This window comes from Myodes glareolus, chromosome 14 (assembly GCF_982192425.1).
Source record: "Myodes glareolus chromosome 14, mMyoGla1.1, whole genome shotgun sequence".
Lineage (NCBI taxonomy): Eukaryota > Metazoa > Chordata > Mammalia > Rodentia > Cricetidae > Myodes > Myodes glareolus.
This window is the reverse complement of record NC_142039.1, coordinates 39164356-39186696: the sequence shown is the minus strand read 5'-3', so window position 1 is coordinate 39186696 and position 22341 is coordinate 39164356. Positions and strand designations below refer to the sequence as shown.

At 38.1% G+C, this 22341-nt stretch overlaps 1 protein-coding gene across 1 annotated transcript; it reads left to right on the top strand.

The window, feature by feature from the left end:
- The first annotated feature begins 303 nt into the window (after positions 1-303).
- Positions 304-1239, top strand: LOC148119794 (putative olfactory receptor 2W6). Its single transcript, XM_087896683.1, has one exon. The coding sequence runs from the start codon at positions 304-306 to the stop codon at positions 1237-1239; it is 936 nt and encodes a 311-aa protein (XP_087752809.1).
- Positions 1240-22341: the final 21102 nt, after the last annotated feature.

Genomic DNA, 22341 nt, shown 5'->3' with positions numbered 1-22341 from the left:
TTTTATAATTATTATGGCTTTAACACACAATCAAAACACACAGAAGTATGGGTGGGGTGATACTGCATATTCAGGCTTTTCAGTGATTTCTAGTGCACAGGGACTGAGTTCAGTTCAGCACATTGTAGAATCATCTGGATACAAGTAAACAAGGAGAAGCTCTGGTCATTGACAAATATTTCTAAATATGCTGCAATAAGAAGACACACACAAATGGATGGATTTTAGATACTCATGACAAAAGCCAGAAACTTTCCATTTTTGGTTACAATAGTATTATTTCCTAGCCTTTCCTGAGGAGCAATGGAAATGAACAGCTCTGGAGAAGACTTCATCCTTCTGGGATTTTCCAGTCGACCCCAACTGGAGCACATCATCTCTGTCATTGTCTTCATCTTCTATATTGTGACTCTGGTAGGAAACACGACTATCATTCTAGTGTCCTATCTGGACTCCCAGCTCCACACGCCCATGTATTTCTTCTTATCTAATTTGTCCTTTGTGGACCTCTGTTACACTACTAGCATTGTCCCACAGATGCTGGTAAATCTATGGGGACCAAAGAAGTCTATCACATATGGAGGGTGTGCACTGCAGTTCTTCTTCGCCCTGGACCTGGGAGCCACAGAATGTCTCCTCTTGGCCGTGATGGCCTATGACCGCTATGCTGCTGTCTGCCAACCTCTTCACTACACAGTTATAATGCACCCTGTCCTTTGCCAGAAGATGGTGCTGTCAGCTTGGTTGGGTGGTCTTGGCAGTGCCTTAATTGTTTGTTCCTTGACTTTGAAGTTGCCAAGGTGTGGGCACCGGAAAGTGGATAACTTTTTCTGTGAAATGCCAGCATTGATCAAGATGGCTTGTGTCTATTCCAGAGTAATTGAGGTTGTTGTGTTTACCCTTGGAGTTATATTTCTTCTAGTGCCTCTATCACTAATTCTCATCTCCTATGGCGTCATTACTCAGGCTGTGATGAAGATCAAGGCAGCAGCAAGGTGGAAAAAGGTCCTGAATACATGTGGTTCCCACCTCACAGTAGTAACCCTGTTTTATGGAACACTCATTTATATGTACATGAAGCCACAGAATACCATATCCCACGAGGAAGGACAGTTTTTTACTCTGTTTTACACCATTGTCACCCCCAGTCTCAACCCTTTGATCTACACCTTAAGAAACAAAGATGTAAAAAGTGCAGTGAAGAGAATTCTAGGCACAAAGCATTCTGCCAAAATGTGAGACCAGTGGGAAAACAATCCAGCCTGAATGTGGAGAGCTAAAGAAATAACGGTCCTTGTCATCAGCAACTTAATCAGTTGATTCAAGACCATCTCTCTGGCAGTCACTTAGTAGCTAGAATTTTGTTTGGCACGATGTTAGCTTTCACCATGTATAAGTTCATGACTATGCATGCAATGTGACCAGCTACCTCCTGTTTCTACTGTGATGGAGTGTGTGTGTTGAAACTGGGAACCAAAGCAAACCCCTTCTTCTGTCAGCTGCTTTTGTCAGGAATTTTATCAGATCAATGAGAAAAGCAGTTATTATGAGGAGATTTGGAGGTGAGAAAGAGACAGAGAGAGACAGATGCACATACAGAGAGATAGAAAGAGAGAGAGACAGACACACAGACTCGCAGGAGGAGGTGGCTATGAATGACTATTAAAGCTTTTAACCCTTTCAAAAGAATGTAAGTGCACATAGTGGCCAGATGAAAACAAAAAATCATGTCTTATGCTCTTGTTTGTTAACTGGGCTATCCAAAGATGGCACGAACACATCCATTTTTATTGTTGTTACAGAAGGAACACTAGCCTACTGGAGCATTTGCTCTGGCAGGCCTTGCCCTTCTCCCTCATTCCCTCTTCCTTGCTAAAAACTGTTAGATTACATTTCTAAAGCTAGCCACCAAGGTCTATTCCCTCATTTGGCCACTCCCTCTCCCAGAGGCTGACTATCATGGTGCAGCATTCAGTAGTTGCTTTGTCCCACCTAATTAACATGCACAATTAAAATGAAACACTTCATCCTAGTATGGGGTTTCCCTCTTTATCTTTGTAAACTACTATTTATCTTTGTGATGCATTCATCTCCTCTCTATCCAGAGGCAGTCCTTTATCCCTCTGGGACAAATATCCCTGCCCCTTTCCCTTGACCCTCCCTTCTCTCTCAACCCATGTCCTTTACCACTGCATCCTAGCCCATTCTAACACAGACCTCCCCTTCTTCTCCTCTTAAGAATTTCACTTGCAATAACATTTTCTGCCTGACCTAGAGAGCAGCCATTTTAGTTTTTCTTCCCTGTTTAATAAAGAATCTCTTTGTGAAACAGACGTTTAGATGTAATTTGTGTCTAATCCAAGGTCCCCCAGGCTTTTATTACAAATATAACAGTGGTTCTCAGTCTACGGGTTGTAATCCTCTATCAGATATTTACATTATGATTCATAACAGTAGCAAAATTACAGTTGTGAAGTAGTAATGAAATAATTTTATGGTTGGGGGTCACCATCACATGAGGAACTGTATTAAAGGGTCACAGCATTAGGAAGGTTGAGAACCACTGCAATAGACCATCTAGGGTCTATAATTTAGGTCCCTCTTCTTGAAAATTCTCTAAATTTTAAATTCTAAAAGTGAGCTTATGCCCATTAATCTAAGACATAGTGTATTGCTGACACTTGTCCTCACCAGCACAGCACCATGGCTGTAGTCCAGGACCTCAGTGCCAACAGTGCACTCCATGAGAATGAATTGCATCAGGTCTCTGCCTGGTTCATAGCTGTCCTTGTAAGAAGGCTGATACCTTCTGTCCCTATTCTTGGTTTTTGAATCTCTGAGGTGCTGTTTGGTCTGAGTGACTGATTTCAGGGTTGTTAGGATAAGAACCTGGGTACTGGTTCAGTCATAGGTCACTAATTGATCAATTAAAGAAACAATAGTGAAAGACAAAAGAGTTGTATGATCTGAAGTGAAACCACAGAGTCTGAGGCAGCAATCTTGGAGCCTGTATGTTTCTCTGACTCTTTTGCTTGCTCCTGAGACCCTTTTCCTCCTACCAGGTTGCTTTGTCCAGCCCTGATTTTATTTATTTATTTATTTATTTATTTATTTATTTATTTATTTATTTATTTATTTATGTCTAGTCTTATTGCATCTTATTATGCCGAGTTCTGTTGAGTTCCCTGGGAAGCTGCTGTTTTCTGAAGGGAAATGGAGAGGGAATAGATCTGGGGAAGGGGGAAAGTGGGGAATTGGGAGGAGAGGAGGGTGGTGGAACTGCATTTGGGGTGCATTATATGAAAGATTAAAAAAAGAAACAGTATTACAAAGCAGGTAAAACAGATTGAATGTGGCCACACTAGGAAATGGAACAAAGAGGCCAAGTGACAACCACCCATGCCCATCTTTCTGCCACTAGTGTGGGGTTAGGTTTTAAGTAGCGGGCAAGTGGCATGCATAACTAAAGCAGTCCTGGTCAGGGTGTGGTACCACCCGACTTTATTGCCACTGCTTCTTTCTCCCACAAGGTTGTGTGACAAGTTGTCAGAACTTTGTGAAATCTTTCTGCAAGAAACAAACTCATTCTCTGCTTGGCACCAGGCTTCACCCTTTTTCTTTGCTCAACATGAGATTCTTAGGAAAGTTTCTCGGATTCCATTGTATCAGTCGTCTGAGAGTCGAAGGATGTGGCACAAGTGTCTCTAGGGTAAATTTCTTCCTTTTGGAGTGGCCCTGATATTCAGGACTTCCAGTCTGAAAAGTGTGCCTTTTAATCAGAGAGATGAAATAATCCGGTGATTCTGGTAGAACTGAGTTTTGTTGAAGCTATAATAACTTTTCCTCTTCTTGCTCTCAACTCCCAACTCCACCAGTCCTTTAGGAATGTTCTCTAGTGAGGATTACCTAGATGAACTCCAGGACACAGAATTTAAAAGAAGCATCGTGCACTTCATCAAAGAAGTCAAAGCCTGGGGAGGGGTGCTGCATGGCTTTAATACCAGTACTTGGAGGCAGAGATAGTGTATCTCTCTGAGTTTGAGACTAGCTTGGCTTATATAGTAAGTTCCACTCTAACCAAAGCTACATAGTGATACCTTATCTCGAAAAACAGAACAAAATTCAAGGGGTTTAAACATGAAGAAATAGTTCAATGAATGTAAAGAGAAAAAACTAAAAAAAAAACCAACTTAAATGATGCCCAAAAAACAGACATAAAGCTGAATGAAATGCTGATGACAATTCAAGATTTGAAAACAGAATTCAATAAAGAGGTAGAAATATTGAAGAAAATTCAAACCCAAATAAAGATGGAATGGAAAACTCAATAACCCAACCAATATACAATTCAAGAGAAAGCCTTACAAGTAGAATAGATTAAGTAGAAGATAGAATATGAGGATCTGAAGATAAAATAAAGGAAATAGACCAAAAAAGAATATGTATAATTTTGAAAAGGACAGTATCCTGTAAAAACTGTGGAATACCATGAGAAGACCAAATCTTTGACTTATAGTCTTAGATGAGGGAGAAGAATTCCAGTTCAATGCCATAGACCTTCAGAACTTCAACAAAATCTCAGAAGAAAAGTTTTTCAAACTAAGACCCCATGTACATACAAGGACACAGAACACCAAATAGACAAGGCCAAAAAAGAAACTATTTATTGCGTATCAAAGTTAAAACATTAAATATGAAGAAAAAAGAGTATTGAAAGCTGTGGGAGAAAAAAAACCCATGAGTCATATGTAAATGAAAACCCATCAGAATAACAAATGACTTCTCAGTGGAAAATGTGAAGTTCAGAAGAGCCTGTAAAAAATGTTCTCCAAGTTCTGGAAGACCACAACTTCTGACCTAGACTATTGTACCCAGCAAAACTATCTATCATATTTGAAGGAGAAAGAGAAACTTTCTACAATCCAAACAGTCTAACAAGATTCATGCCCATCAAACTGACTCTAAAGAGAATACTGGGAACAATACTCTTACAGCTGAAGAGATGAGTTAGCATAGCCAAGAGACTGTAGAAAGAAAACAAGCAAAGCATTAATCCCTAAAACATGAAGAATGACTAAGAACACAAACAAAAGCCAACAACAAAATGACTGAAATCAACACACACTTTTCAAAATTAACTTTAAATATTAATGGCCCTAATTCTCCAATCAAAAGAAACAGGCTGGCTAAATGGGCTGGCTAATGCATTTAAGAAACAAAATCTATCTTTCTATTGTATAGAAGAAATGCATGTTAGCTTTTTTTTTTGAGGGGGCGGGGTTTTGAGACAGGGTTTCTTTGTGTAACAGCCCTGGTTGACCTGGAACTAGCGCTTGTAGATCAGGCTGGCCTCACACTTACAAAGGTCTGCCTGTCTTTGCCTCCTGAGTGCTGGGATTAAAGGCCTGTGCCACCACCACCTGGCAGGTACCTTAGCTTTGAAGATAGGAACTGCCTGCTCTGAAGTGAAAGGATGGGAAAAAAAAAAACTTCACTCAAAAGGAATCATGAAGCAAGCAGAGATTGATCTTCTAATATCTTACAAAATAGACTTCAAACTAAAATGAATTAGAAGATATAAAGGACATTTCAATTTATTTAAGGGAACAATCAATCCAAAAAGAGATTACCATCTTAAATATATATATCCACCAAACTCTGGTGTATTCAACTTCATAAAAAGCATACTACTGGAATTAAAGACAAGGTTGAACACAAATCCTTTAGAAGCAGTTGATTTCAAAATGATTTCCCCAGTCATTTAGACAAAAAATAAACAGAGAAACATCAGAATTAAATGATATCATCTATCGAAAGAACTTAACAGATATATTCAGAATATTCTACCCAAACACCAGCATACAAACACACACACCATAATAAATCCAGAAAATTGAAACAATTCTAGGTATTCTATTTGATCAAATGCAATAAAACTTAAAAATAAATAGGAAAAAACCTCTAATAAGTTCACAAACTTCTGAAAATCAAACAACTCATTAGTAAATGATGAATGTGTTAAAGACAAAACCAAGAAGGGAAACAAAATTTCTTGAAACTAAACAAAAGTGAAAATACAACACAGCCAAACCTCTGGAACTCACTAAAATCAGAGAAATTCATAGTTCTAAGTACCTACATTGAAACATCAGAAAGAGTATAGATAAATGAATAAATAATTTAATTTAAGAATTTGGAAAAAATAAAAACAAACCAAACTAAATTCAGTAGATGGAAAAAATAATAAAAATCAGAGCAGAACTGAATGAAATGGAAACAAAGAAAACAATACAAAGAACCAACAAATCTAAGAACTGGTTCTTTGAGCAGATACATAAGATCTTGGCCCAACTAACAAAAATAAAGAAAAAGGGATACAATGAACAGAATCAGAATGAACAAGGAAATAGTACAGCAGACACCAAAGAAATTTAGAATATTATAAATGAATACTTAAAAAACCTGTTCTCCATTAAGTTGGAGAACCTAAAAGAAATTATATTATTCTTTTTATGCTAACTTGGCATAAGCAAGGGGCTTTTAGGAAGGAGGAATCCTAATTGAGAAAATGCTTCCACAACCCTGACCTGTAGACAAGTCTGTAGTGCATTTTCTTGGTTGATGATTGATGTGGGAGGAACCAGCTCACTGTGGGTGGTGTCACCACTGGACAGGACATTCTGGATAGGATAAGAATACAAACTGAGGAAAGCAGGAGGAGCAAGCCAGTAAGCAGCACTCTTCCACAGCCTCTACTTAATTCCTGCCTCCAGGTTCCACACCTGAGTCCCTGCCTTAACTTCCTTTAATGATGAACTGTTATGTAGAAGTGTAAGCCAAAAATAAACACTTCCTTCACCAAGTTGCATTTGATCATGATGTTTTATCATACCAATAGAAACCTTAACAGAAATTGGTACTAGACTATAGGATTTTGGTGTGAAAGACATGTGATCATGTAATCTTTTGGAGAATTATGGTAGCATTTGAACTTTGGTCTAAAAAAACCACTCAATGCTCAAATCTCAGAGGGCTACTCAGGTATAGGAGATTGGAAGATAAGACTATTGATTATGATGTCTGTTTTGTGAAGTTTCAGAGGGAATCAATGACTCTATTGTCCCATATGTCCGACAATTTGAATTAACAGTCTGCTGTTCTGGTCAGCTGTAATTCTTTAAGAATCAGCCAGGATTAACAAGGGACCAGAACCAATAAAGAGAAGCTTTATTTTGCTGGTACAATCAATGTTGGGTAGCTAGAACTTATAAATTAGCAGTGATTAAGAAGGTACCAGTACCATTGAAGTGAAATTTTCTGGGATGTACTTCTTCAGATCAGTGCACAGAAACTGTTTGGAGGGGCAGAAGCTGCATTCTATGCCAGAAGTCAAACCTGATAACCGGCAAGAATCTCCCAGATGGTACTGGTTTTGAAGACATGTGGTCATGGAGAGCAGCTGAGGTTTGGCACCATGAGAGGTTAGGAGAGGGCATGGTTGAATATGCAGTCTCAGCTGAAGTAGATGCCCCAGGACTGAAGAGGTCGTGGGGAGAAGTTGAGGCTTGGCGCCATGTAGCAATGTCAGACTCCCTGAAGAGAGTCCAGAAAGGGCCATTGGTGAAGATACTAGCTCTAGTGGCAAACCCAACATTTTGGTGATGCTAGTACCATAAGACAACCACCAAGGACAGCAGCAACTGTTGAATGGAACTAGTTTGAGCCTAGGAGACAAGGTATGTGATACTAATGGCAGAGCTGGAGAAATGGAGCCCTTTGGAGATGAGAGAATGGCGAGTCTTCTGTCTGACACTGAACTTTATGCTTTTGGACTCTGGTTTAACTTGTTATTTTGATTTTTACAGAAGCCCACAGTTAGAATACACTGAACTGTTAGAGAAATATTTGGGTTTTTAGATAGACTTTGGATATTGTGGTGAGACTTTGAACTTTGAAAGAGGTTTTGGATTTTTTTAAAGGTATTGAACTTTTAAAGTTCTTAGATTTTTTTTAAAGACTTTAAAAGTTGGACTGTTTTATATGCTTATATTGATATTAATGAGATATTGGGGATAAGCAGTCAGGGAACAGTCATTGTTTAATAGCATTGCATTCGTTTGCCAAATTGACAGGGGTCTGTCATACTTAGGGTCTCTGCTACTGTGATAAAATACCATGACCAAAAGCAACTGGGAGATGAAAGTGTTTATTTCATGTCTACTTCTAGTTAATAGTCTCTCTGTAAGGAAACGCAGGGCAGGAACCTGGAGGGAGGGATTGAAGCAGAGGCCATGGAGGAACACTGCTTACTGATTTGTTCCTCATGCCTTGCTTATTTTGCTTTCCTATGCCACCTGGGACCACCTGTATGGGGTGACACCATCCTTAGTCAGCAGTCACCTTCCCATTAATTGTTAATCAAGGAAATGCACTACAGACTTGCTTTCAGGCAGATCTTACGTAGTTATGTTCTCAGTTAGAGTTCCTCTTCCCAAATGATTGTAGTTTGTGTCTAGATGACATAAGACTAGCCAGCATAACTGACCCCTTATCTCCTTGATACATGAACATACTGCCTACTAATCCATCACGTTTTCTTTCTTTGTTATTCCCAAGATCTCATATTCATACCAACATCATAATATAAAACATTCGAATGTTTTGTTAAAAGTCTCACAGTTTAAAATTCAAACATTTAACATGTTCAGTCTCTTTAAAATACTCACTCTCTTAAAATATTCAGTCTCTCTAAATTTTCCAAAATTGTTCCTAAATTTCAGTCTTTCTAAATCTATAAACTACCTTTAAAAATCTGTAAAATCTTTCTAAACTACTCACGGTTTGTGGACCACGGTAAAATAAAAAAAAAAAGTTACATTTTGTTACTTGAAGAAGGAAGAGTCAGGGCACAGTCACAATCTGAAAATCAAAAGCAAACTCTGTGTGTGAATAACCCAGTGTCCAATATCTCAGATGAATTCACGATCTCCTTGCGTCCAGAGGGCTTGGATAGTCATAGCCCTCTCTCTGCTGTGCACAGCACACGCAGGTCATCTTGGAGGTTCAGGATGCTTCCATTCCACAGCTGCTGCTGTCTCTGGTATTAATCTCATGGTTTGGCATCCACAAAATGCTGGGATCTCTACTGAAACTGTGCTGCACTTCACCAATACTCCCTCTTGGCCTCTCTGATCACGTTCACTTAAAACTATCTGTCTTAGCTTAGGGTTACTATTGCTATGATGAAACACCATGACCTAAGCAACTTGGGGAGGAAGGTTTTCTCCCCTTGTCTATACTAATAGTTCCATATAACAGTTCATTATCAAAAGGAGTGAAGGAGGAACTCAAGCAGGGAAAGAACCTGGAGGCAGGAGCTGATGAAGATGTCATGGAGGGGTGCTCCTTACTGGTTTGCTTCTCTTGCTTGCTTCTCAGTCTGCTCTCTTATAAAACACAGGTCTGCCAGCCCAGGGTCACAATGGATTGGACCTACTACATTGATCACTAATTAAGAAAATGCCTCACAGCCAAACCTTATGGAAGCATTTTCTCAGTTGAGGCTCCTTCCTCTCTGATGACTCTAGCTTGTGTCTACTTCAGTTCCTCCCTCAAGGTTCCTGTGTTCATTTCCACTGATGATGAACTTCGATGTTGAACGGTAGGGGAAGGAAACCTTTCTCTCCAATTTGCTTTTATCATGGCATTTTATCACATCAACAGAAACCCTAATGTAGAAATGGATGAGTTTTTAGAGTCATCCAAGCCAGTGAAACTAAACCAAGAAGAGATAACAAACTAACTAGACCTGTAACTAATGTGGAGATTTGTAACATGAGGGGCCAGCTTGGTGGGGTTTTTGTCCCGCCCAGTACCCCACAGCTGGCAAGCCCTAAAGAAAATCACACACAGGACTCCATAAGATTATAAACTGATTGGCCCATTAGCTCAGTCTTCTTATTAACTAATTCTTACATCTTACAGTAACCCATAATTCTTGTCTGTGTTAGCCATGTGGCTCAGTACATTTTTCAGCAAGGCAGATTACATCTTGCTTCTCTGTGGTCTGGGAATGGATGAATGACAGAGGAAGCTTCCTGCTTCCCAGAATACTCCCATTGTCTTTGCTCCACCTCTACTTCCTGACTGGTTTTTCTGCCTATACTTCCTGCCTGGCCAATCAGCATTTATTTAAAACATGATTGACAGAATATAGACAATTCTCTCCACTAGAGATTGAAAAAAGAATAAAAGAATCCTTTCGACTAAAAAAACGTTATGCCCAGAAAGATTTGCAACAGAAGTCTACCAGACTTTAAAACAAGATCTACTGCCAATCTTTCCCAAATTTAAATAAAGGAAAAAAAAAGAAACAAGAGTAACTCCAAACTCCTTCACTGAAGTGAGTATTTCTCTTATACCAAGACCAGGTAAAATGAAAACAATGGCAAATGAAGAAAACTAAAGGGCAATATTATGGATTAATATAGGTTCAAAATTCTCAATAAAATACTTGTAAGTAGAATACAAACATATAGGCTGACAATGAAGGCTGACTGAGAAACCAAGGACAAAGGCACTGGGTTTTGATTCTACTGCATGGACTGAATTTGTGGGAGCCTAGTTTGTTTGGATGCTCACCTTTATAGACCTGGATGGAGGGGGGAGGACTTTGGACTTCCCACGGGGCAGAGAACTCTGACTGCTCTTAGGACTAGAGAGGGAGGTGAAGGTGGGGAGGGGGAAGAAAAAGGGAGGTGAGGAGAAGGTGGAAATTTTTAATAAATAAATTAATGGCGAATCAATCCCACATCAGTTATATTTTAAAGGGGCATTTATTTTGGGGGGTAAACTTACATGCACATAAATCATCAGGAAAGTAGCCTAGTCGCTGGAGCAGGAGTTGGAACCAAGCGCCGGAACCAAGAGGCCGAGCCGAGGCTTGCTGCTCTTCTTTTAAAGAGAAATATACCACACCCCAGTGGTCTGGTATTTCAGTGGCTATTGGTTGACGGAGCGGAAGGTGCTCCCGCAGCACTGTGGGCTTGTACATCACTGACTATTGGCTGAAGCAGCGGAAGGTACTCCCGCAGCACCTCCCCCTTTTGTTTAAGTAAGAGAGTTCTAAGCCTACTACAAAATTATATATAGTAAGTAAAAACCTACAAAATTATATACAATAAGTACAAATATCCTATTCCAACTAGCTAAAGTCTTGTATAATAAATAACTTGGCCAAGTCCTAAGAGGAAAGTAGCTACATTTATCTAGTCTTCAACCCCATAGAGGATTCGAGAAGGGAAATAATGTTACCTGAGTAATTAGGAAGTGCAATCAAAGAACTTCCAAAACATGCAACAAATCACAGAGAACTGGCTACCTGGGCAAACACCAAAGACCTGTTTGTAGTGTTGAAGCAACCAACGGTGACTAAGGTCTAGAATAACTGACAGATTATTTTTAACAGGCAAGAGATTTTTCAAAGCCATCTTACCCTGTCTTGGCAAGATTTTACAGTTCTGTTTATCCATTTCTGGATTTTTTAAATATTTATTTATTATGTATACAATTGTCTGTCTGGGTGTATACCTGCAGGCCAGAAGAGGGCACCAGACCCCATCATGAGATGGTTGTGAGCCACCATGCGGTTGCTGGGAATTGAACTCAGGACCTTTGAAAGAACAGGCAATGCTCTTGACCTCTGAGCCTTCTCTCCAGCCCCCATTTCCGGATTTTATCCATTTCCGGATTTTAACAGGCAAGAGATTTTTCAAAACCGTCTTACCCTGTCTTGGTAAGATTTGACAGTTCTGCTTATCCATTTCTGCATACTGTGTATTTGTCAGTAGTTGAGGTATGGGCAGTTCCTTGCCCAGAGGCCAGTTTTGTCAAGAAGACAAGCTCCAAGTTGAGTGTCTTTGGTGCTCAACAATCTCTTGGGAATAGGTTGGTGTTGCCAGAAGTGATTGTGTCTCACTACACAGAACTCTAAGATTAAATTAGATGCCATTTTCTACAGCTCTTTGAAGAGGCTGAAGACTATTTATATATAATCTCTATGTATCTAAAGAACCTGATTAGTCTAACCATAAATATGACAGACATAGATGACTATTGATCTACAATTCTTTTTTTTGAAATTTATTTATTATGTATACAATATTCTGTCTGTGTGTATGTCTGCAGGCCATAAGAGGGCACCAGACCTCATTACAGATGGTTATGAGCCACCATGTGGTTGCTGGGAATTGAACTCAGGACCTTTGGAAGAGCAGGCAATGCTCTTAACCTCTGAGCCATCTCTCCAGCCCCCTGATCTACAATTCTTAACATGTATCTAACTTAAAGACTAAGAGAATAAACAATTGTGCAATAAATGAGGACAATGACCTCCAAATGTAAACAATAAATATCAATACATAAACAATATATGAGAATATTAATCAGAGCTAGAAATGTACACTGCAATATGGTATACATATATCAATATAATAATATCAATACATAAAAAATGTTTTAAACAGGTAGAAGCATGCATAAATACAATATTCAATATAATTTAACTTTGTATCCATATACAAAAATCTATGCCAATGTAATTATCTATAAACAATAACTCACAAATACCATTATTATCTAGCCAATTTTCCCTCTTTTTTTTTTTCAAAAAGATCCCTGAGCTTATAAAATTCCTTTCCCAACTTTCAACCGTATACTAATTATAATCAATCCCTAAATATTGTTCCTAAACCTGAGGACAAACTTTGCTGAGAGAGGGGACATCGTTCTCTGGAATTACTTCCAGCTGTCATGGGGGTGAGGTTCTTTCTGGAGATCCCTGTGAAAGTAAAATGATGATTAAATTTCAAGATCAATGTCTTTTAAAATTGCAAAGAGTCTCTGAGTATTTTGTGGAGGTCTGGCCAGAATGTTGTACAAGATGTGCACCATTTCAGCTAACCAAGTTGGAATCATCTGTGCAGCTGACACCCAAAACAAGACTTGTAGTAGCACTATCAGTATCATGACGTCATATCAACCGAGTGGAGTTGTTGTTATGGGTGGTCCCATCTTCTTCCTTGAAACTTCAAATGTCAGTGCAGGAAAAGCTCATTGTTCATTGCGGAAAACTTAAACATTAATTATATAGACATATACAAACATATATTCAATGAAAGGTATGATAGACATATTCAATGAAAAGTATAGTAGATATGAAGAAAAGCAAAGATGTTTTCTAAACTCATATTTCTTTCTGTCTCGTATCATGGCTTTTGCCATAAGACTGAAACTCCAGAAACTCTGGGTTTTTCTCCTAACAACAGGCTTGGAATTAGAGAGGGACCAAGCCAAGAGTCCAACTCAAAAACCAGCTCTATAAATTCAGAAATATGATTTAGTATATTCCAGAACTTCATACTCACAGAACTCATTCAGTTTTCTGGCATGGTGGTGTACATCTTTAATCCCAGAACTCAGAAAGCAGAGAGAGTTGGTTCTGGTTGAGCTTGAGGCTAGTCTTGTCTACAGAGTGAGCTCCAGGACAGCTAATGTGACATAGAGAGACCCTCTCTAAAAACCAATACAAGTCAATCCTTCTAAACAACTTTGAGATCTCATTTTACTCACATCACATTGGTGAAGATCTACAACAAATGTTGGAAAAGATCTGGGGGATAGGGAACCTTCCTTCACACTTAGTGAGACTGCAAAATGATGCAGCCACTGTGGAAATAAATGTGGACAATTCTCAAATAACTTAAATATATCTATCATATGAAAAAACTATACCATTTCTTGGCATATGCATAAAGGATTCAACATCCTACTCAACAGATACTTCTTCAGCTATGCTCTGTTCACAAACAGCTAGTAAATGTCCTATAACTGATGAATGTATAGTGAAAATATGGTACATATACATAATGTAATACTATGCAGTTTTATAGAAACATGAAGCTATAAAATATTTAAATAAATGGATAGAACTAGAAAGTATATTGATTGAGCTGAAACTAGACACAGAAAGACAAATGCTGAATATTCTCTTAGGTCTATTATTTATACTTCCACATCTTCAGATGTACATACATATTTTGGAGTAACTGCAGAAACTAGGAAAATAAAACGATACCCTGGTATATGTGTGCATGTGTGTGTATGCATGTGTAGAATAGAGATAGGAATAGGATACAAGTGATATGAAGGAGGAAATTGGAAAAATGGGCAGGGGCTTTAATTTAAGAATGATCAGAGAGTTTAATAGAGAAAGAAAGGTAGGTAGAAAGGAAAAATAATACTAAAGATGTTCAAAAAACACACAAGGAATTATTTTTCATTTACCTAAAATTGCATATAATACATATAAATCTATGTGTATACATATACAGTTTAAATGAAGTTTTACCAGTGAGCTGACAGTGTTACCATGAAGTGTAGGCAGAGTCTGCTTGCTTTTATCCTGACTGCTCAGACCTGAATAATCACACAGAAACTATATTAATTTCAACAGCGCGTGGTCTATTAGCTCAGGCTTCTTATTAACTAACTATTATACCTTAAATCAACCCATTTCTATTAACCTGTGTACCAGCATAAGGCTGATGGCTTACTGATAAGGATCTGACGTCTGTCTCTAAGGCAGCTACATGGTGTGTAACACGAGGGCCGGCTTGTTGGGGTTTCTGTCTCACCTGGTACCCCACAGACGGCAAGCCCCACAGAAAATTACACAGAGATCTCCATAAGTTATAAAACTGATTGGCCTATTAGCCTCAGTCTTCTTATTTGTTCTTGTTGCTCATATTAACCCATAATTCTTATCTATGTTAGCCACATGGCTCCATACCTTTCACAGCTGGGCAGTTTACATCCTGCCTCTTTGGTGGTCTGTGCAGGAGTGAGGAGGGAGCTTCCTGCTTCCCAGAATATTCCTGTTCTTATTGCCCTACCTCTACTTCCTGTCTGGTTGACCTGCCTATACTTCCTGCCTGGCCAATCAGCGTTTATTTAAAATATGATTGACAGAAAACAGACAATTCTCTTGCACCAATGGTGTCTCCCTGACTCTGCCTACTTTCTCTCTATATCTTTGTTTGGATTTCCTGCCTGACTTTATTCTGCCTTGTCATATGCCAAAAGCAGTTTCTTTATTAACCTATGGTAATAAAACATATTCACATCATACAGAGGGGAATCCCACATAATTTCCTCTTTTCTGTCTAAATAAAAAGAAAGGTTTTAACTTTAACTTAATAATAATTATATTTAACAAAATAGGTATCAATCAAGAATTACAGTTACAATATTTATATCTACTTTATATTTTATCATAACTCAGGGGAACTATAATAATAACTATTTATGCTTCAACTCCATCGAAATTTTTTTTGTAACATTGGAACATTCATCTTCAGCCTACAGGACCATACTATCCTGCAGACTTTTCCATGAAGCAGGAAATTTGAAAGACTGTTTTGCCTATATTGTCAGTTTTTCAGTCACTTTCTTCTCTATCCTGCAGAATGTCTGGCAAACTCTTTCATGAATCAGGAACCTTGAAGGACTGGCTCACCTTTAGGCAAGTTCAGCAGTCATTTTTCTGTGGGTCCTCCATATACAGTTCTTGCAGCATACCATAAAACAGTCCAGGTAAGAGCAGTTTCTTGACCAAATGGCGAACAAACTATGTATGGAGCCTCTTAGATGCCCACCATCCTCTTGAAGTAATTGGTGTTTGCAGAAGTAGACATGTCTTACTGTCAAGAAAAGTCTAAGTTCTTAAAACCTTTTAAATGCAATATTCTGTAAGTCTTTGAAAGGTTTGAAGAATACTTATCCTTCTGGAATATTTTTCTGTACTTCTAGAAAACTCAGTATTTCTACATTATAGATGATTATCTATTAATCTCTATTTCTTAACTATATATTACATTTTTAAATGAGCTGCACAAACACAATACCTTAAACAAGAGCAGAAATGCACATATACAGTGTAACAAAATTGACCTTAAATTTATATCAATAGACCAAGATCCGTGGTGCAGGAGAATTGTCTGTATTCCGTCAATCATGTTTTAAATAAACACTGATAGGTCAGGCAGGAAGAATAGGTGGGTCAACCAGACAGGAAATAGAACAGGAGAATGCTGGGAAAGAGGGAGCCCAGTCCTCACGAGTTCTGCCCAGACCACCAGAAATGCAAGAGGTAAACTGCCCCGCTGAAAAAGGTACTGACCCTTGTGGCTAACAGACAAAAATAATGGGCTAACATAAGTTATAATAGCTAATAAGTAGCCTGAGCTAATGGGTCAATCAGTTTATAATCTTAAGGAGTCCTCTGTGTGATTTTCTTTGGGGCTTGCTGGTTGTGGGGTATCAGGTGGGGCAGAAACCCCAATAAGCAGACCTCTTCGTGTTACAGATCTATACCAATGAAACATATTCATCTCTACATCATATTCTTATTTAAATGAAAACAAACATTAATAAACAATCATTTAGGGAATTTGGGTGTTGTTCTCTAGACTACTTCCTGCTGACTGGGAGCACTATTAATCAGGTCTGTCATGGAGTATCTTGTGTGGTAAATCCATCTCAGTCAGAAGTCCTGAAGCTGTCATGAATATTGCACCATCTGGGCCATTGCTTCAGGGGGTTTTGGTTGATTAAGCCATATTAACCTAGAAGGAAACCACAGGTTCTAATCTTCTGTGGTAATAAAAGCAGAACCTCTTTTCCAAAGCAACATATCCTTATATTCAAATTTTGAAGTCAAGATGCTTTTATGTTCATTTAACTTAGCAACCCCCTGAGTCAAATATCTTTCTGCTGTTAAAAAAATCAAAGAAAACACAGTAATATACATAATCAGACTCTCTGTGTATATTCCATCTTTATGTGGCTTATGTTTTTACTCCTTTAACCTATGACTATCTGTACTCTGTCTCTTTAAAGGCTTTGTTTTATTTCTTAAAACTATTTTGTTTGTAACTGTCTATATTCTTTTTCTTCTCTCTCCCAAGTCTATGTACCTTTACCAAACACTGTGACCCATTCAGAGGTCATTTTCATCTGAATCTGTCTTTACTGTGTATCTGTAATCATTTTCTGACCAGAAGCTCTTTTTTTAATGCTAAGTGGACATGGCTAGGACCATCTCCATGGCCCTGCCTGTCTGCTCCACCCAGTTCAACATGGTGGAGGTATGTTCACTGCTTCTGCAAGCCATGCTCACTGTCCCAGCTCAAGGGACCTCAGAAAGTTTATGTTGCCATTAAGCAAGTCGTAGCATGCTGCTCGCAAACCTCATTTGATTACAGGAACCCCCAAAAGAGCCAGAGTTCATCTTACTAGCATGAACCAGAAAGTTGTCCCTTTCTAAAGAAGCCATGCAATTGTTAATGGTAATGCTAAGTCAGAAAGCCTCTTCTTAGAGGAGTCACACCTCTTCTCATTTCCAGCAAACAGAACCTATCTGAAAAAAAATGAGGCTACCAAGAAGCGGTTCTTAACTCTGTTCTTCTTGTGTCTAAAATTCTTTCCCAAGTGCACACAGGTTTTATGTGGATGTAGTTGCCCCACATTGGGTGCCATTTTGTAGGCAGAGACTGCTTGCTCATTTCCTGACTGCTCAGACCCAAATAATCACACAGAAACTATATTACACAAGAAACATTGCTTGGTCTATTAGCTCAGCTTTCTTATTAACTAACTCTTACTTCTTAAATTAACCCATTTCTATTAGTCTGTGTATTGACACAAGGCTGTGGCTTACTGGTAAGGATCTAACATCTGTCTCCTTTGGCAGCTACATTGCATCTCCCTGACTCTGCCTACTTTCTCTCTATATCTCTGTTTTTATTTCCTGCCTGTCTTTATCCTGCCCTTCCAGAAGCCCAAAGCAGGTTCTTTATTAACCAAAGGTAACAAAACATATTCATAGCATACAGAGGGGGAATCCCACATCACTGAGTCATAGACTAAAACCCCAGTACAAAGCTTGAGAAAGCTCATTTCAAGCAATATAGATTATTGCTGTTGCCCTTAGTTGTTTCCAAGAGGTTGAAGTAAGTACTTATTGTTGGAGAGACACAGAATTCAGACGATTAGAATTAGATATGACCTGAAATCTCTCTTTTTGCAGTCTAACTTTCATATAGCTAGAAGCTGCTATGAAAGTTTCCAAGGTAAGGAAATAATCAATAGTCCCACCTAGCTGTGAAGCCTACAATTCACAACAATGACCAGCATGGTAACATACCCCTAAGAGTGCAATAGTAATACTCTATTTTGGTGGTAACCAACAGTTGTCTATTGGACGTAGGGCCAGCTCAACAGGAAGGAGGTCATACCTGTTACTGTCAACCTAGACTTTTCCTCAGAGCTAGTAAGGTTATGGGTCTTAGAGCAGAACATGTTACCACTACTTTACTAAATCAAGCACAATTCCTGACTGCATTTGAATTATCTGTGTTATACTCACAGATAAGTACAGTTTTCTTCTTTTAGCAAAGAAACTTTTCTTTGTAGCAGACAGAGAACATTATGGAAAACCACAACTTGTCAACATGTAAAGAACAAGTGATCATGGGGTGCCTAGTCACAAGTAATCCATCTATAACATGACTCTTGTCCTAAGTCTCTGGGAACATCACAGAATAGGGGATGGAAAGATTTTAAGAGACAAAGAAGCAAGATGTCTGCTATAAGATTGTGTTTCTCAAAATGTCAGGGAAGCTATACTCATGAAATGAACAGGGTCTGTCTAAACAGAACCTGAACAAGAATGATACCCACAGACATGCTAACACAGAGGGGTGCAGGCTCAGAGAGCTCCACCCCTAAATAAAGAACTGTAGCCAACTAAGGAATGCTGAGAGCAGGAGGACTAGTCTTCCTCAGGGATGAGCCTTATAACTAGTTAGCCAATGCCAATCATTCAGCCCTTAAATCATATGCACAGAAGTAACACTAAATGGACTAAGCAAGTTATATTTATATATGGATGCATATATATGTAAGAACAACAAAGGAAAAAGGGCCATGAATTTAAGAGTTAGTAATATGGAGCAGGAGAGTGGTTATGTGGAGAAGAGAGAAGGGGGAAATGAAATGATGTAATTGTATTTTCATGAAAAGAAAACCTGGCCCCTTGACTTATGTGTATGCTTCTTTATTTTACAGGGAACAGGAAGCACATTAACCTAGTTTTGTCCCATTTGCTGTTTGCTAACCTTAGGAATCTTGGAAGCAATTGTGACAAAAAGCACCAGTGTCCTATTTTCAGAAGCCTTCCTATTGTTCTCATGTTCCAGAAGAGTCCTTTGCTGTGTCCTCTGGATGAATTTAATTAATCTACATGAAAGAGGAGATGAAAATCATGTAGCTAAGTGTAATGAAACAGGGAAAGATTCAAAAGGAGAGGGGAAATCATGTTTGTAATCCATCTTAAATCTAGAAAATTAAGACCTAGAAACATTGCATGATTAGCGTCTATTCCGTTCTACTCTATCCGGTTCCATTCTATTTTATTCTTATTTTTTATTTGAGACATAATAACACTGTATTACTGGTAGATTTGGAAATCACAATTTTCTTGCCTCAGTCTTCTGGGTGCTGATATAACAGATTTGTACTATATAGGAGTTTTTTTTTATCAAGAAAATTGTGAGATTCTAATCTGGTCTGATTTTTAGTCTAATGTTTATCTTCTCTGGAATATCTCCATACTGTATATGTTTTTAAAAGTATTGATCCTGTTGTGTGGAGCTTTTGTCAATGTGGACAATCTTATGAATGTTGGCCTGATTGCTTTTTCAAAAGAGCAATTTATTGCCAGGTAGTTGTAGCACATGTCTTTAATTCCAGCACTCTTGAGGCAGAGAGAAGTTGATCTTTGAGTTGGAAGACAATCTGGTCTACAGAGCAAATTCCAGGACAGCCAGGGTTACACAGAAAAACTCTGCCTCAATAAAACAAACAAAACCTACAGAAAACAAAAGAATTTATTTATTAAGGGGAAAATTCAGTTTAACTATCATCATTATTATTTATTGCCTTTTACATTTCCAGTCATAGATTTCTCATGTGAGATCAGGCTGATTCACTCACATAGGCATTGATTAGTTAATGACAATTCAACAGATATATTTTCAGTAATGATTTAAATATCTAAATTCAGATAAATAAAAGTATTTAAGATATTAATTTAATTTCTCGCCTAAATGTGGAAAAGGCAAACTAAAGGGAAATGAAAATTCAACATGCACTGGCAAACAATTTTATGTAGGCAGTGTAGTGTTCTCTTGGAGGTATGTATAACTATTGTATGTTTTGTATAATTAGTTTATTGAAACTAGCAAGTGATTGCTATAAAATCTAACCTCACTAGTCACAAACTTTACAAAGATTAGAAAAAACTTACAAAACAGAATAATGAGTAGGGTGGTATTTACATCATAGAACCTGTGGTCTCTGTCATGGGTTGGTGAACTGTTTTTGAATGTAATTTTTAAAGAGATATGAGGGGAAAGACAAAAAAATTCACAATATTCTATTCTGGATTAAATGTATTCTGTGTGATTTCTTGGAGTGTTACCTGATTGACCAAGGAAGTAATAATCATCCAATGATTCTTCCTTGTTCACACTTCAAGGATTATGATGAAATAGAGGAAAACATGTCCTGACACCTTTAGATTGCATCAAGGTAATCTCTGAAATCCACCTTGGTCTATTGAAATTATCTATATATTGGTTTTTTTTTTTTCTGAGACAGGGTTTCTCTGTGTAGCCATGGCTGTCCTAGAACACACTCTTTAGAATCAGGCTAGCCTTTAATTCAGAGATTTATCTGCTTATGCCTCCCGAGTGCTGTGATTAAAAGGGTGTGCCACAACTGCCTTGCTGATTTATTGAAATTATCAAAAGGAGATCTTTTGGAGAAGGATATAAGAAAATAGAAAATATTAAAACTAAATTAAATATTATATTTCATAAAAGCTAAATTTCATGACATATAGAAATAAAAATTAATTTAACTTATGAAGTTTCATTACCTGCAAACACTAAAATACCTCTTAATAGTCCTAGAAATTTCAAGGCATATATTGAAATATTAACTGGTATCAAATTCATCATACTCCCTTTTCATTAAAGTTGAGATCACCAGGGAATATATTTTTTTGAGAATGAATGAGAAATAAGCAAGATTGTGTTGTCACTTTTAAATTTATTTTGTTACTGGTGTTTTGCCTGAATAGATGGCAGTGTGCCACATATGTGCTTGGTGCCCTTAGGGGACAGGAGAGAGTGTCAGATACCCTGGAATTAGAGATAGAGACAGTTGTGAGCTGCCACATTGTTGCTGGGAAACAAACATATAGGTCCTCTGGAAGAACAAGTGCTCTTGACCACTGAGACATCCCTCCAACCCTGTGTTGGCCACTTTTAAAACACATTAATCTGTGCCCTTTTGTTCTCTTATCTCAGAGAAAATAGTAGGCAGTTGTAAAAATGTTAGTACTACCATCTGAATAAGAGTAAACAAGTCACTCTGTAGGTGGCATTTTAGATGATTGCTGTCATAGTATTGCATTTCTGAGCTAAATATAAATAAATGTTTGGATGATGTAAAAAAGAGTCAATTTACAAAGTCACTTACAGGTCCAGGGATATAGCGCAGTTGGTAGAGTGCTTACCTAGTATGTGTGAAGCCTTGGGCTCAATTCAGAGTACCACACAGACTGGATGTGGTGACACATGCCTGTAACATAGACTTGGTGTGCTGGCACACACCATAACACCAGCGTTTGAGAGGCTGAGGCAAGAAGGACAAGAAGCTCATGGTCATTCTCAGCTACATAAGTCATTCAAGATCCTCTTGGTTTCATGAAAACCTAACTCAAAAGTAGACAGACAGACAGACAAACAAGTGAACACGTCAAATAACTTGGATGTGGTTATTTAATTAAAACATACAATGGGCATAATCATCTGGGTCATTTTGGAATATAGAAGCATTAGTACGAAAAATATAGAATGAGACAGAACAGTTTCCATGGGACTGCCAAATAAATTCAAGTTTACAATTAGAGCCCATTTGTTTTACATTTTAGCAAACAGAGATTCTTAGGGACAGGTATTCCCTGAGAATATGCCAATGCTTAGAAACCTGAAAGATCTGATTTATGATCCTCAGGTTGTTTGTATCCATGCAAGTTCTGTATGAAAGAATAACTTCAACCATTGATCTCTACGAGCCAATGATCATTCCTTATTCAAATCTAAATGAGATAAGTTACTTCATTGCTTTGTCCTCTCTAATACGTTTCTATGACTT